We start from the raw sequence: 15,122 nt of genomic DNA on the forward strand, positions 1-15,122 counted from the left end.
ACACGCGACACGTGAAATAGAACAAGGTGTCGGAGTAACGTAACTCTAGATCTCAAAAGTGACCTCAACTATACTAGTGTATCCAAGTTTATTTTGCATGACCACTTGCTTACACAGTTGAGCAAGAGTGACAAATGATAGGTAAGGAAATACATCTTAGTATAGAGTCCTTTGCGCATGTCTCCTATTAAGAGACTGCAATTAGATTATGCGAAATAGGATGAAATTACATGTATACATATAATCTGTAGAATTCTGTGCTCAAAACCAACCGAAATTGCAAAAACCATAGCCTCACAAGCAAGGAAGATATTCAAGCTCGTGGTTGACAGATTTTTTCTTTCGTCTTGATCTCTTGGAATTTCGAACAAGGCAATAAGCATGACACCTAAGTCATGCAGCAATGAACCATTATTTAGGCTAAGAATGAAACTGACCATAATTTAAACACTTAACCCATGAAATCCTTGAATTTTGTAATGCGATCCAATGCATGCTCAAATTCATCTTCTTGTAAAGCGATTGTGAAGCGACAGTAACCAGGAATTCCAGTCCATAACCCACTATTGATGCATAGACCAGTGGCGTCCAAAATGGCTTGTCGAATGGTAGAGTCCGCAATCTCAATCTTTTGACTGGTAGCATTCTCGAGTTTGATATGCTTCCCAAGATAAGCAGATGGTCTTGCCACCATGGACACACCACCACAGGATGGAAGCACTTCCCATCCACAATTTTGCAGTGTCTGTTACATAGGGCAGTAAGGATCAAGGTAGTTAGTCATTGTAATAACTATAAATTCCAAAAAAAATGAATGGTTTGTCAGGATACTGATAGTCTGATAGTAGCAAATGCAGGGGAAGAATATATGATGATGTGTCCTTCCCATTAAAGAGTTGACCAAGGAATACCGAAAGCTAACTGTAGCACTGCTCTATATCTCTAATAACAACAATTCTTGGCTACAGGGTTTCTCGCATAAAGTCAAAAAGATGAGAATTTAAGGAAAAGAGCCATCAACTGCAGCTGATATGAACTTGGCAAATCCAAAGTCCAAACTATAAAATCATAAACCATTTATCTTGTTTCTCAGTTTGTGCTTGTGTTAGCGTGTGCGCGAGAGCGTGCTTTAACCATTATAATCATTCACAGTAGAGGCTTCATGTAAAAGAAAATTAGATACGGACTCCAAAAAGAAAAAGTAATCGAGGGAGCCATCATCCAAAGCCTATATGGTTTAGAGTAAATAAGAGACTAATTACAAGCTAACAGCTTCTGAACCCAATAAATGCCAGGAGAAGACAAGAAGTAAACTGGTCAACAGAAAAATACACAGGCAAGATGTCATTCTACTTCAGAACAACTAAGAAGCCAAGGACAACTCTGAAAGGCATTTGACTTAGTCCATCATAACATACACCTGAAATTTTGCCTCATACAATGATTGATTCTGCTGTGATGAAATATAATGTAGCCTTATGAGGCAATTAATTTAGCTCATAATGATATACAGGTGAAAATTTTGCATGCAATAACTGACATAGTACAATGACTGATAGTGCTGTGATGGCATAATATGTAGCCTAATGACGCAATAAAAAAAAAAAAGACAAAATTTTAGCTATGGTATTTAGCAGGGACATGTCAAACAATAGATTTTTAGCAAATTCAAGATGACTAGATACTAGTAACAACAATTTATATTTATGCATGCAAGCGGAATTCAAGTAATGCAAAAACAAGGAACCAAACGTCTCGAGTTAGTTACCTCCTTCAAGCGATGTGACCTATTTTTCAAAATCTCCTTGTGTTCAGTAACAAATTCAGAAAGGTTACCAGATTCTTGTTCAGCCTGAGCCAACAACTTCTTCATAGCATATCTAGTAGTACTGTGAGGTCTAGTTAGACCAGCAAACCCATTGGTTGTCTCAGTTAAAAGACAGTGATCCACCGCCAAGAATGCAAATGTCAGCCCACCAGTAAGCATCTCTAGTGAGAGACCTCCAAGCAGAGAAACACAGAATGTTGGGTTGGCAGAGGAATATAGCTTTGCTAAAGTGGGCTCCAAATTCCAGGCATCCCAATTGTCGGTGTCATATTCTAGTCCTGAGAAAGAGGCGTCAATCAGAACCCTTGCACCGAATTTCGCACAGACTGATAATATATTTTCCATCTCCTTGTTGCTGTAAAGCAATCCAGTAGGGTTTATTGTAGGACCACAAATATACAGCCATGGCTTTTCAACAGACTCCAGCACCTTGGTCAATACATCATCAGTTAACTTAAACCGAACATCAGCCTTTGTGGGAATGTTAACAATGTTTGCTTTCATAAACTTTGCAGCAGCTATATAGTTCCCATTACATGCAGCAGGAAAACAAAATGTGCCACCTTCTTGAATACAGCAAAGCAGCATCTTGTTAAAAAGACCCAAAGAATAGTCAGAGTATAAAAATTCTGTGCTATTGTTTGTTGCGAACCCATATCTGGTCTTAATGAATTGTCTGACGCCGCTTGTCACATCTGTCTCAGACTCCGAGAGATTCTGCCTAGCAAAACTTCCAAAAATAGCAGTCTTTATAGGTGCAGGCAATGGCAAAAAGCTTTGATCGACGTCCATGTGAATCAGGGAAGAATCGTTGTCTCCTTCACTTATTGAAAGCTCGGAATCGCTGAAGACGGATATAGCAGAGCTGGCAAATCCAATCAACTTGGTGGAACTCTTCTCATCATATTCTCTCTGGAGTACATGCATTAAATTTAACAAGATATATAAACTTGTCTAACGATCCTGGTAGAACTATCAATGATCCAGAAGAATAATTAAGAAACTGTTATTTTATTGCATGGAAGTAGAAACTAGGTAAATCTGATTGTCCCAGACAATCTATCTATCTATCATTCTATCTATAACTTTCAAAATCTCGAAACCAAAAATAGAGAACTACTAGTGTAATAAATAACCTTAGGACTTCATTTGATTTTAAGGATGAAATTTATGTATAACTAAATGTTTGTGGTATACGTTTTTTACTTTTTTTTAAGTATACTTTTAAATCTAAACATTGAGTTCCAATGTAAGAATTGGGTTACCTGGGGCCGGAACAAGCTTCATTCGGCCAAGTCACACATATAATTTGATTGTTTACTGAATTTGGAGAGGATTCCAACTTCAGACTAGGTCTAGATTAACAGATTCCTAAGAATCAAGTGAATGACAGACTCACAAGTAACAAGTAAGCAGATATTAGAGGGAAATTCAGCAAAAGGTACATTATATTGATTGAATCAATGCAATTCCATCACTTCAATTCTAATGAATTACAATATCTTCTTCTGATATTATTAATACTGCCTCCTACTGTTCAGTTTTTCTCGATATAACTAACAACATTCTGTGTCTCCTATATTTTCTTTGCTCCCTCCTTTCATCTGACATTCAGTTATGCGTGTGTTCAACTCTCCTTCTCCGCCTTGTTCTTGCTTCTGTGATAAGTAAACAGCATGGGTGGGAATGCCTTAGGTTAATTCCTTGCAAAAAGTTGAGCCCTATAACATTTCAAACTGGAATAGGACTTAGAAATTTCAATGTCATTCCATCAAATTATACTCCTAAGGCTTAGCCATAATTGAACTAGCCACATAACAATCTTACCCATGCTATCGGCGGGTTAAGGCCCTGCTTGAACTACAACTAGTCCAGTCCTGAGGTAAATTGGCACCAGCTATGGACCTGATCTTTATGATTTTTTATTTTTTGCAATTTTCTACTTTAACAACTAAAATGGAGCTCCATTTCAATGGGCCAAAAGCCCAAGGAAAATTACCATCCTTCGAGATCCAAAAGGATGTTTTTCATAGATCATGAGGTTTGAATTTCTATGGTTCTATGCAAGAAAAATAGGACTCAGAGAATTTCACTAGCAAAATCTTTGATGTATGCTGGTCCTAACAGTTGCTCTTGAGTCTATCAGGAGCACTAATGAGACTAAAATACGTTAATACTACTCCACCGTCTTTAATTACTTGCTACATTGCTGTGGGCACAAGTATTAAAGAAAGGAGGAAAAGTGTGGTGGGGGCCATAAATTTCTGGGAAAATGACAAAAATTTGGGATTTATACGTACGAAGATGACAAAAATAAAAGGGAATATTGGTATTTTTTGGTGCGTCATGATTAACAAAGAAAGTAATGTAGCAACTAAAAGGAGACATCCATTTATGCAAAATTTAGCAAGTAAAAAAAAGACGGAGGGAGTAACTAAAAACTTTTCGATGAACAGCGGATGACAAGAAGGGTGTAAAAAGAGTATTTTTAGAAGAATGAGAATTAAGAGTAAAACAATGGGAAAAGAACTGGGTGTAAGGGAAAATGAGGGAACCCGGGTAATTTAAAAGAATAGAAGGTAAGAAGGGGGATTAGGGCTGTGGGAAGTGTTGAAGATTGGAAATCCAACATCTAGATAAACATGGTCCCAAGCTTAAATAATGAATGTACAGTTTTTACTTTTGAGAGGGCCAATGCAGGCAAACCAAACCTGCCAAGCAAGTTGGTCCAGCTAAATATATAAAAAACCAATCCATGTCTGAGATGGTTGTGTTAGGTTTGGCTTTCCTTGGGCTATGGCGCTAGGCTCAGCACCGCTTACAACAGGATATCCCACAGAGACTGGGCTGAAGCTCTAGGGACCATAAGGTGACGTTGACAATTCAGCTCTAGGCAAGTCTCTTTTTTATATGTGACATTAAGTTCTGGGCGACGCAACTCATATGTAAGCATCACTTAATTAGCCTCTGACTGTAGATATCAGAGTGTCTGGCGAACCTAGTGGAGAAATTCCTCGACATGTTAGAATACTTAGAAAGTGAGTAAATTCACTAAACAAAAATTCACAGTTTGGCTCAAAAACAAGATACGTCAATCAATCTTCAGCCTACTAACACCAAGGGAAGAATGACAGACCGTTGCAAGTGGATGCCGATCAGCTAACTGAAAGGAGAGAAGCTCATGGAAAAGACACCCATAATAGTTTTGACTAATCAATGAAGTATTCCCTTCAAGAAGTTCGACAGTTCTTGCGAGAGCCTGAAAAATTGTTGCATCTTCTGAAATCACAAATGCTACTTCAAGGTCCGTATAAACCTGGAGAAATATTAAGCATCATATCATAAGATTCATATAAACAGTCAGGCTCCAATGGCTGGAAGGACAAATATGAATGCTATATCCAAATAACTATTCTGTATACGTTGGCTATTAAAGTACTTGGTATTCCAGTCGAGCATTTTCTACGGAAAATGACAAGTACCTGATTCTTTAACAGACCACACACAATGGCAGCATGTGATGGAAGAGAATTTCCTGCAAGATACTTCAGGACCCCGTTGGAGCTAGGCACGCTTGACAACTCAAAGTGGTCAGATATGTCCAAGAAAAGACGTGAGCCAATTTTGCTTGTAACATCCAACATATTCTCGAAGGCAGCACTAGTAACAGCCTCAAATTTAGCAATGCCAGTAACCACAACTTGAGGTTTCAGCTTCTTAATCAGCTCAACCATCAAATCTGACTGATGTGGAGCCTCTATAACTGTAACCACATCTGAAGCCTCGCTACAATCTCTCTTCTGAAATGTGGAAACAAAGCTGGGTCATATTTGTCACAACAACAATTCATGAGAAAATGTCCTACATATAGGCTTAAAGAATGAATATATTATCATTGCATCAAAGTGAGACAAATGTCCCCTATAAACTCAATTTGCATAAGGTTTCTAAAGACAAAAACTACATTTGTGTAAAGTGGACATATTATGTGAGCAAAGGAGGCAATAGTGAAACTTGCAAACATCACACATGAGTGAAATTAAACAAAGAACTTTGCTAGTGTTCTTGTCTTCTAGTCCATTATAAATTATGCAGACATCATTTCCATGTGGCCTAATGTAGCATACGACACCACGTATACCTGTCAAAGACAACAAAATAGCACAACAGCAGCAACAACCAATTACCAACTAAAAACGACGTTCAAGGAAAGAAACAAAAGCGGAGGTCAGTTGTGAAACTTGAAAGAAATTACTTCATTTCCAACGTTCATCTAACAAAAATTGAAGTACCATTTTGTCCACATAGCTGCTAATCTTGGTCACGTTTCTTGTCATCCATATACGCATCACACAACTTTAGGGGCATACTACACAGGCATATCTCTCCTCCCTCTGTTGATAAGTTGATGAGTGTCTCACTGTTTCTGAAATTTGAGATGCCTCGCCATCTCCTTTTAAGTTTTAACTATAGACTGATACGCATTACACTAATTAAGATCTAAATCCATCCCAACATTCATGTAAACAAAAGCCACACGCGCCATAAATATGTAGGAGCCATTAGAGAGGCCACTAGTTTTGCAGAAAACGGAATTGATAACAAGCTATACGCTACACCAATCTCACCTCCTTATTAAATTCCTCTCCCAATAGTGAAGAACAAAAAGCAAACAAATGCATGTGAATTGTGAAGACAAACAATAAAATAAGAAAAATTAAGAAGAAAAAAAAAAAGAGGAAACAACAAATAATAGGCCCTATATAATTACAAGTGATAATAATGCAAACCATAATAAAATCTAATAAGTTTAAGATAAACAATAAATATACAAAAATGCATGTGAAGAATGGAAGTAACAAGATGTGCCATCATAAACAGGCTATACCTCAATTGCCAAAGATGTCATCCATTGCCTAGGAAGGTTTCGGGTCAAAAGCTCATCGACAATGGCAAGATTGGGTGAGAACAGCCGTAAAGCATTCTCAATTGCTGCAGTCCTTGAAGGAAATACAACTACATTCTGAAAAGAGAGAGAGAGAGAGAGACAAAGAAGTACACAGAGCATCAACAAGTCAAATTTTAAAAGCAATACAACAAAGTCCTGGAGAGCACAAAAAGGCTTCAGGTATCACCTGACTCTTGTAAAATATAAAAAATTAAAAACATATAATGCAATCAGAATTTCAAGTTTTGATGGTGGCCAAGGCAGATAATGAACAGTCACAAGAACTGTCTCCATTTTCTGTTCAATTAACCTACTCAAAAATGATGGAACAATTAGAAAGACTATGAGATCCTCTGTAACTGAAATTCACATTCTCAAAAGATGCACATGCCACATAGTCAGAAATTTCAAATGACAGTTCCAGATTAAAGGAAAACCATAAACAGAAACTTGTATGAACAATTTAAAGAAAGGCCTTAAAGCCATCCATTGCTACCTTGGCAGTAAGTGGAACATGATGGTAAGTTTTCATGAACCTTGCTACAAGGTCTCGAAAGCGTCTACTGCCAGCTGGTGACTCAAAAGGGAGGTATGAATTTTCTTGGAGAACACTTCCAAGATACGCCAGGAATGGAATCTTTTCATCAGCAACAGCATCATTGTCAAAGGATAAGTCCAAAGAATTGTTGATCTCATTAAAGCCATCTCTCAGAAACTCAAAAACTCTCTTAACCTGTCAATACAATATCAACTACTAAGATTTACATGTACCATACATTCAGATTTTATCATGTATGTGAAACAAGGGAAAGAAAATTCTCACTTGATTAGGTTGACGAAGTTGACAACTGTAAACCGAAATAGAATGAGACATACAACCACCAGCCTTCCCATACGCCCAAGCTGTTCGTGCACAAATAGGTTGATCTCCTGTAAGCCCCATGAAGAATTCAAAACGGTGTGGACTGTTCTTTTCAATCTCAACTAACGCTGAAATATCTGTATCAGCAGCCTGTAAAATACAGGTCAAGACAAATCCCAGGCTAAAAAATAATTGAATATATTTGACAGTAATTCAGCGTTATGCTTGCCTGAACAACTTTCGTTTGCCAGATCTTGTTAACATGGAAACCACGCCGTTCAAACAAACGTCTGCAAACAGCTTGTCCTGGACGACCTCCCATATTAAAAATCATAATCCCAGTGGGTTTAATAACTGCAATGCCCTCTTCAACCGCCCTAGCTATTAAGCCTAAGCCGAATTGATCTTCAACAAAACCCTATATTCAGAACATATAAAAGAAGAAAATGGCCAAAGTTTCTGTAGAGTTAGAAGAATCATTATTAAGACAGTCAAAGGAAATAATATTCTTTAGAGTACCAGAAATCCATGGAAACGCATGCAAAAATTAGCAAGAGAAGTAATTGCCTACAAGAAAACGATTTTACTGACTGCTTTCATAATTCATTTGGCAACATTGCCATAAAAAATAAACTAGATGAATATAGAAAGAAATGCTTCCCTTGTCAAGGTTGTATTCACTCTGTTTTAATCAGTACAAACTTTATATTTTCTTCTAGATTACAAAAGGCAACAAATAGGTAATAATAGCAGCAGACTGGATGTTCCCTAGTATCCCTTCATCAATGAGGGATAATGTAGAAGATACTGTACTTGTATATTCTGGTTTCATTTTCAGTTAGTTCCACTTGGCTGAGTGGTCAATCAGGACCTAGGGGATGTCAGTTCCGCTTGCTGACAGATTTGTTAGTAAACAAATAAAAGAGCTCACATATAATTATAGATGACATGGAAAGCTTTTAGAGAGATTCTGAATGATTAATTCACAAATCAATTTGTCTTTACTAATTGCTACAAACAGATTTTCCATGAACTCTGAAGACATCAGCTTTTTACAGAGAAAATTCAGCCAGCTTAAATCATCCACAATTTTACCAGCACAATGTCCTATCACTTAAGTATTAAACATCACCACAAGTGGTACCAATTCATTAGTAACAGTAAACATGGGAAATATGTATAATTTGGCTGAGAAACAAGGCAATACAAGTGACTCATTTGTTGAACTTGTTTAGCACATGCAAGCACGAGAAACTTCACCCACACATAGCAAAATATGAGCCTCTAATCAAAAGTTTACTAACCTGCAGTGCACAATAGTTGCTGAGAGAATGGAGAAACTCCTCACTTGCATTTTCCGTAATAAGCTTGGACATTGCATCTGGATTAGGATTAAGGATCTGCAGGAAAAAATCATTTAACCGAAATTTATATAGGAATCAGAATCCCATAAAGCAAAATAATAATAATAATGCCACTTTACCTGTGGTATGCAGCCAACAATCCTTTCAAGCATTATGTTATGGTCTCTACAGTAAGCTAGAAGGTCAGATTCATGAAATTCCACTATATCCAGTAGAGTCTTCTTCTCACCATCATAAATGGGTTGACCATTCTCATCCAAAGCATTTAAGTAAAGGTTAATCCAGGAAACCTTTATAGCTCTCGGGTTTATATCAAGCCCATACACCTGTTAAAAAGTTGATTCAACAACTCAGTTCAGACTTCCCAAATAATAGGTTGCTTAAATAATCCTTTCAAGTACTTAATGGCAAAAGAAAATCTATGACTTTCCCAGAGTACTTGGCAATAATAAAATAGATACATTTGAATAGAATAATAAAAACCATAGAATGGCTAGCATTAATCAAATTTCCTTTTTTACATTAAAAATTAGGAGAATGTAATGAACCTTCAAAGGAGACCACTTCTCAGCTATAGCAATAGTTATCCATCCATTTCCACAACCAAGCTCAGCAACTATCTTATCCTTGTAGATGGATTCAGGATGTCTGTTCAATCCTTCATAGAATGTGAAAGACCAATCTTCTGGCATAAAAATGCTAGGAATCACCAGCATTGTCAACTTTTTCCTGTGCTGGGAGCCTGAATTTCCACCATGAATAGCTCAGCCAACAAAAAAAGATTAGCTACACACAGCAGCTGAACTTTCTAGGAAAAACTGTTAAGGAATTCTTAGCTACAAATGTTGTGTGCTGAAGATACAAGCTTCAGCAATCGGACAACTATGACTATCAGTTTGCACTCCTTTACTCAGGCAGTCTAATGTATCTAATTGAGAAACTGCAAACAATGCTGAACAGAGAAATAGAACACACACATATATGATATCATAACATTCCCACATGTAACTATATGCACACAAAAATACACTAGTTATTTTCTGATATATGCAAGAAAGATATAGGATAAACTGCGCTACATTGATTCACGTCAACAAAAAAGGAAGACTGAAAAGAAACTAATAAGAAAATCAGCAAAAAGCACAAGTTATATTTATTCCTCCTCTCCCATGGCAAGGCACATCATTCTATGCTTCATTTGTCACACTTAAGTAGTAACATCCAACACCATTTTTCAATCTATCGTAAATTCAAAGCCAACTCTCGCCATGCAGGCCACCAAATAATAAGAAGTTTATACTGAGACATCGGAACAATATTAGACATTTGATACTCATTCTTATGATTAGTTTAAGTCAAAATTTTCATCGAAACTAAACCAAAAAACCAGCACAAATAATCAGAATCAACTATGTAATGCTAGTATTTATAACTTCCTAAGTTTGCAAGCCTAGGGAATGGGAAAAAGTATAGCCCCTTCCGATGATATCTGGTTACATAATTATTGGTTAGCCTTCTATACACTAAAATATAATACTTGGGAGTTTACTTCCCACCCCCATGGAATTTTCAATCCTACCTCATCCAAATGACACAAAATATAACTTGTAGTTTTATCAATATATTAGCGAGATTAGATTATCTGGTACAATCACTGAGATATGTTAATCAATAGTCATGTATCTAGGAAAACAACTTTAACGAGCCAAACTAGATACTTCCTAGGAAGTGTAAAATTATCGACTTGTTTGGTTGGGAAAAAACATGGGAAAGAGCACTTCCTAGGAAGTTCTACTAACAAACAAATGAAGTTAGTTACTAGGTCCATCAGCAAGTGGAACTCATGATCAACGAAACAATAAATTATATACAACGACAGATAACTTCCTAGGAACCATAACTTTCTATATTCAACCAAACGCTAAAGACTAAGGTTACCTTAATTTCTCATCATTGTGCTCAAATTTTATATTTATAAATGTATAACTATGTGAGAGTAATTTCACATGGTAATATTACATATCTAAAACCTTAAACCACAAAATTTTATCAAATGACTAACTTAGAAAACAACTCCAGCACAAAGTATAACTACTACGAGAGTTAATTGTACAAAATAGTTGTTATCGGAGAAACAAAAACACGCAAAATTGTGCATTTGATCCTGATTTCATTTCAAAGCATCACATCAGCTTTTTATCACATCAATCGCACAACATGAGATTCTTTCCTATAAACAGCTGAAACCATACTTTAAGCGTGATTTGTCGCATCAACTATGACGTCATTGTTCCATTAAAATGATCATAATACAGCCAAACTTCTACTACTTTATACGTCATATCCATCCATCCAAATTATTCGCCACAATTCCTTTTTTTTTCATTATTTCGAGTTTCGAAAAGCAAATCAACGGCACAAAATGAATGAATCAAAACAAGATCAAACGGAACGCAAAAAGAATAACCTGAAGAATGCTCCAATTGAATGTCATTGATTCGGAAATGATAAGTAGAAAAGCAATCATCAGTAATAGAATCGAAATGTTTCTGAACATGAGATAAGAATATTCGTGCTTCAACTCTAGTTTCAGGATTTTCAAGCTTTTCTAACACTGATCGTAGTTCACTGTACGCTGCATCTCCTGATTGTTTGCATTTCTTCAAGAACTCCTCTACGCATTCCATTTCTCTTTCTTCTCTCTCTCTTCACTCTTGTGTCACTTTTTCCAAAATCTCAGCTGCTACTGGAAGGGGTACACTCCCAATGTTAAATATAGTTTTTAAATAAGAACCATATATTATTTCCTTATTAATATTAGTATATTTTATTTGGACTGGATACTTTGTTTATATTGGGCAGACCGCAGAAAGCGAGAATGTTTTTTATTGTTCACTTTTTCGTCCTATTTTATTTCCACGGTTTGGTAAATTAATTATCTAGGAGCAGTGTTTCTAGACTCTGGTTTTTTATTTTTTATAATGTTGATGGTTGATTATCTTATTTATCCACGCGACTAACTTCCCGTTTTCCAAAGCCAAGACGCAGATTATATATATATTTTATTTTTTTGGAATATAATGAAAAAGAAGGTTAGAAGGCGCATGAGAGGAGCTCCAACCTTATCGTTTACAAAGCTGAGATGAATGAGTACAACGTTCAATAGAAAAACTAGAATCTATGAGGTGACCACGTTGGCAATCCAATCTTCGTAGCTTTTTGGTTGCAATATTTGTTTTGTGGTATTATTGATCAATCAATTTTGTTAAATTATTTCGTATCATTATATAAGAAAAAAATATAATCAAATGAGATCTTGTTAAATTCGTCTCAATGCGAGTATTCTAAATATTAAATTTTTATAATTTTTACTTACACCCAGTAAGAGATATTAACATTCAAAAACCTTCTCGACAACATGAAAAATCAAATGATGCAACTAAAAAAATACAGAGGTAGTATATCTTACACTCTCATAATATACATATATGTGTATGTAGGTATGTAGGTATGTAGGTATGTAGGGGCGTGCAAAGGGTAGGGTTGGACCGAAATTTGGACTGGACCGGACTGAAGATTTCAGTCCAATCTTCGGTCCGCCAAAAAACAGGATTTTAGGTTTCCGGATTAGTGTATCGGAATTTTTGTATTTTTAGTAAATAAAGTTTAAAGGTTTAAAATAATTTTAAAGTTATAAAGTTAGAAAGTTAAAACCTATTTTTTATAACTTTAAGATTATTATTGTTAGAATTATTAAATTTAAATAGGCTTTTTCTATCCTATGCACCTAGTGAAAAGGTTAAACCTTATCTATTCAATAATATGCTAAATATATACTCCCTCTGTTTTTTTTTTATCTTTCTCACTTAGAATCTTGGCACTATTCATACTTAGAGAGAATCTTCTCAATTGTTTTCAATCTATAAGAAAAAACATAGTCATGTGGTATCTTGTTTGATTCGTCTCAATTAGTACGTTATTAATATTCAATCGTTATAATTTTTACTAATATATAATGAAAGATATTTAAGTTCAAAGAAGTGCATTGGGAAGCGTGCACAGAAAAGTGAGAATGATAAAAAAAACAGAGGGAGTATTAATGATAATTTTAATTTCATTAAAAGAAAAGATAAATGATATATTAATAAAGAAACTAACTATTTAGCATAATTATAGGAAAATATTCTATTTTAGTTAATCAAATTATTTAATAGATAAAGGGTTAAACTTTGTACTAGTTGTATAGGTTGGAAAAACCCGTTTAAATTTATAAATATTTATAAATCTAAATATAGAAGAATTTCTTTTAAAAAATGCAAATTCAGTCGGACCGGATCGGGAAAATTCTGGTCCTGGTCCAAAAAAATCCAAATTCTGGTCGACTTGTCCAGTCAATTCCAGTACGGCCCGGTCCGATCTTGGACCGGTGCACACGCTAATATGGATATGGTTTATTATAAACCAATTAATGAGTCGAGTTAACAATAACTTTTTGTAGATTGTAAATAGTCGGTTTTCATTTGATTTAGTCCGTTTTCGTTTAATACAATCAGTTTTTGTATATTAATGTAGGAAACACCAACACATTGGTTGGTAAGGCATGCATGGCATGCAAAGGAAATACCCCAGCATAATGTTGGGGGTAAGGCAGAACCCCTGACCTCAGGGGCCAAGGGGGAGCGCTCTACCCACTTAAGCTAACTCCTATCCTTAGAGTCAGCTTTTGAATGATATAGTCGATTTTCTTTCATATGATATATTCCATTTGGTACCATTGTACTTTTGGCTTTTCCATTTGGTACCACTATTTTTCAGATATTCTACATGGTACCACTATAATTTGAATTTATTCTCTATTGTAGCATTCAACTAAGTAAAGTGTTAATTTAAGTTAGAATAGGCTAGAGTTTTTACTTCGATTTACATGTTTTAATTTGCGTTAAGGTTTTAGTAATTGTTTTAGTCGTTAAGGTCAAAGTTGAGGTCATATTTGACAATAAAAAGACATAGAATATTATGATCATTTTTATGAAATTTTTGATTGAAAAATAGAGTTTTAAGGGTTAAAACGACACCCTAAAATCTTAATTTATTAAATTTTTGCAACTGCAAATAGAAACATGCAAACTCAAACAAAATCGTATTCTTATTCAACCATTAACTAACAATTTACTTAAAAAAATGGTATGATAAAAATTAATATTAAATTAGAGTGGTATCATGTGGAAGTTTAAAATAACAGTGGTACCAAATGAAAAAGCCAAAAATTCAATGGTACCAAATGAAATATCCCAAAAATTTATTTGGGTGCATAATAAAACTCAGTCCATCCAAGACATTTTGGTGTATAATATATTCAACACTATTTTTTACTAAATTTGCTTACTTGAAGCTCTTTCTTTTGAGTTTAATTTGTGCATTTAAATAATTTTAAATGAGCAATAAATAAAATAGTCATGAATATGATAAAGTTGTGAACAACATATCTGTATTGATCCTACTACAGTACTACGCCACTATTTTTTTCTCACCTTTTTTTTCTTTTTGAGTTTTTGTTGTTTTGTTACATGACTTTTCCATATATCCAAATTGCAAATAACGTGGTGTTTGTCTAGCAGCCCACACATGTTGAAAGAATATTCAACCTAAGCATTGAAGAGAATATTCTATTCATTATTAAATTTTACAGAGTTCAAAGGGTAATTATAGCTTTTTTTGCAAGCATCCGCTCGCTTCTCCATTGTTTCTCCACCACGTTAGGCCCTTTCTTTTGAATTTATTTTCAGTTAATTTCATTTTAATTAATTTAATTTCAATTTATTTAATTTAATTTTAGTTTATTTAATTTAATTTCAGTTTCAAATAATAAATAATAATAAGAATAATAACAATAACAATAACAATAACAATAACAATAACAAGAACAAGAACAAGAGCAACCTGTCAAAAAAAAAAAAAAACAAGAACAAGAGCAAGAGCAAGAGCAAGAGCAAGAGCAAGAGCAAGAGCAAGAACAACAACAACAACAACAACAACAACAACAATAATAATAATAATAATAATTCCTCCGTTTTTTTTAGATGTTACACTTTCAAAAATTGTGGTTTTTTTTTATCCCTT

At 35.0% G+C, this 15,122-nt stretch overlaps 1 protein-coding gene across 1 annotated transcript; it reads right to left on the reverse strand.

Moving 5' to 3' along the window:
* Window positions 1–59: 59 nt before the first annotated feature.
* LOC104896997 (methionine S-methyltransferase) lies at window positions 60–11,794 on the reverse strand. The gene is made up of 12 exons (XM_010683796.4): window positions 11,470–11,794; window positions 9,551–9,744; window positions 9,122–9,328; window positions 8,943–9,038; window positions 7,868–8,056; window positions 7,600–7,788; window positions 7,273–7,509; window positions 6,717–6,851; window positions 5,311–5,628; window positions 4,965–5,144; window positions 1,769–2,740; window positions 60–745 (listed from the first exon to the last, which is right to left on the reverse strand). The coding sequence occupies exons 1-12, from the start codon at window positions 11,687–11,689 to the stop codon at window positions 452–454; spliced, it is 3,231 nt and encodes a 1,076-aa protein (XP_010682098.2). The 5' UTR covers window positions 11,690–11,794; the 3' UTR covers window positions 60–451.
* Between the last annotated feature and the right edge of the window lie 3,328 nt (window positions 11,795–15,122).

The sequence above is a fragment of the Beta vulgaris genome, chromosome 6, assembly GCF_026745355.1.
Source record: "Beta vulgaris subsp. vulgaris cultivar EL10 chromosome 6, EL10.2, whole genome shotgun sequence".
NCBI classification, from domain to species: Eukaryota; Viridiplantae; Streptophyta; class Magnoliopsida; order Caryophyllales; family Amaranthaceae; genus Beta; species Beta vulgaris.

Excerpts from the sequence above, each read along its gene's own strand:
- LOC104896997 (XM_010683796.4), bottom strand. The coding sequence starts at position 11,689 with ATGGAATGCGTAGAGGAGTTCTTGAAGAAATGCAAACAATCAGGAGAT. Across the intron at positions 7,510-7,599 it reads AACTTCGTCAACCTAATCAA|GTTAAGAGAGTTTTTGAGTT; the intron begins GTGAGAATTTTC and ends TTGTATTGACAG. Across the intron at positions 6,852-7,272 it reads ATGTTCCACTTACTGCCAAG|AATGTAGTTGTATTTCCTTC; the intron begins GTAGCAATGGAT and ends CTCTCTTTTCAG.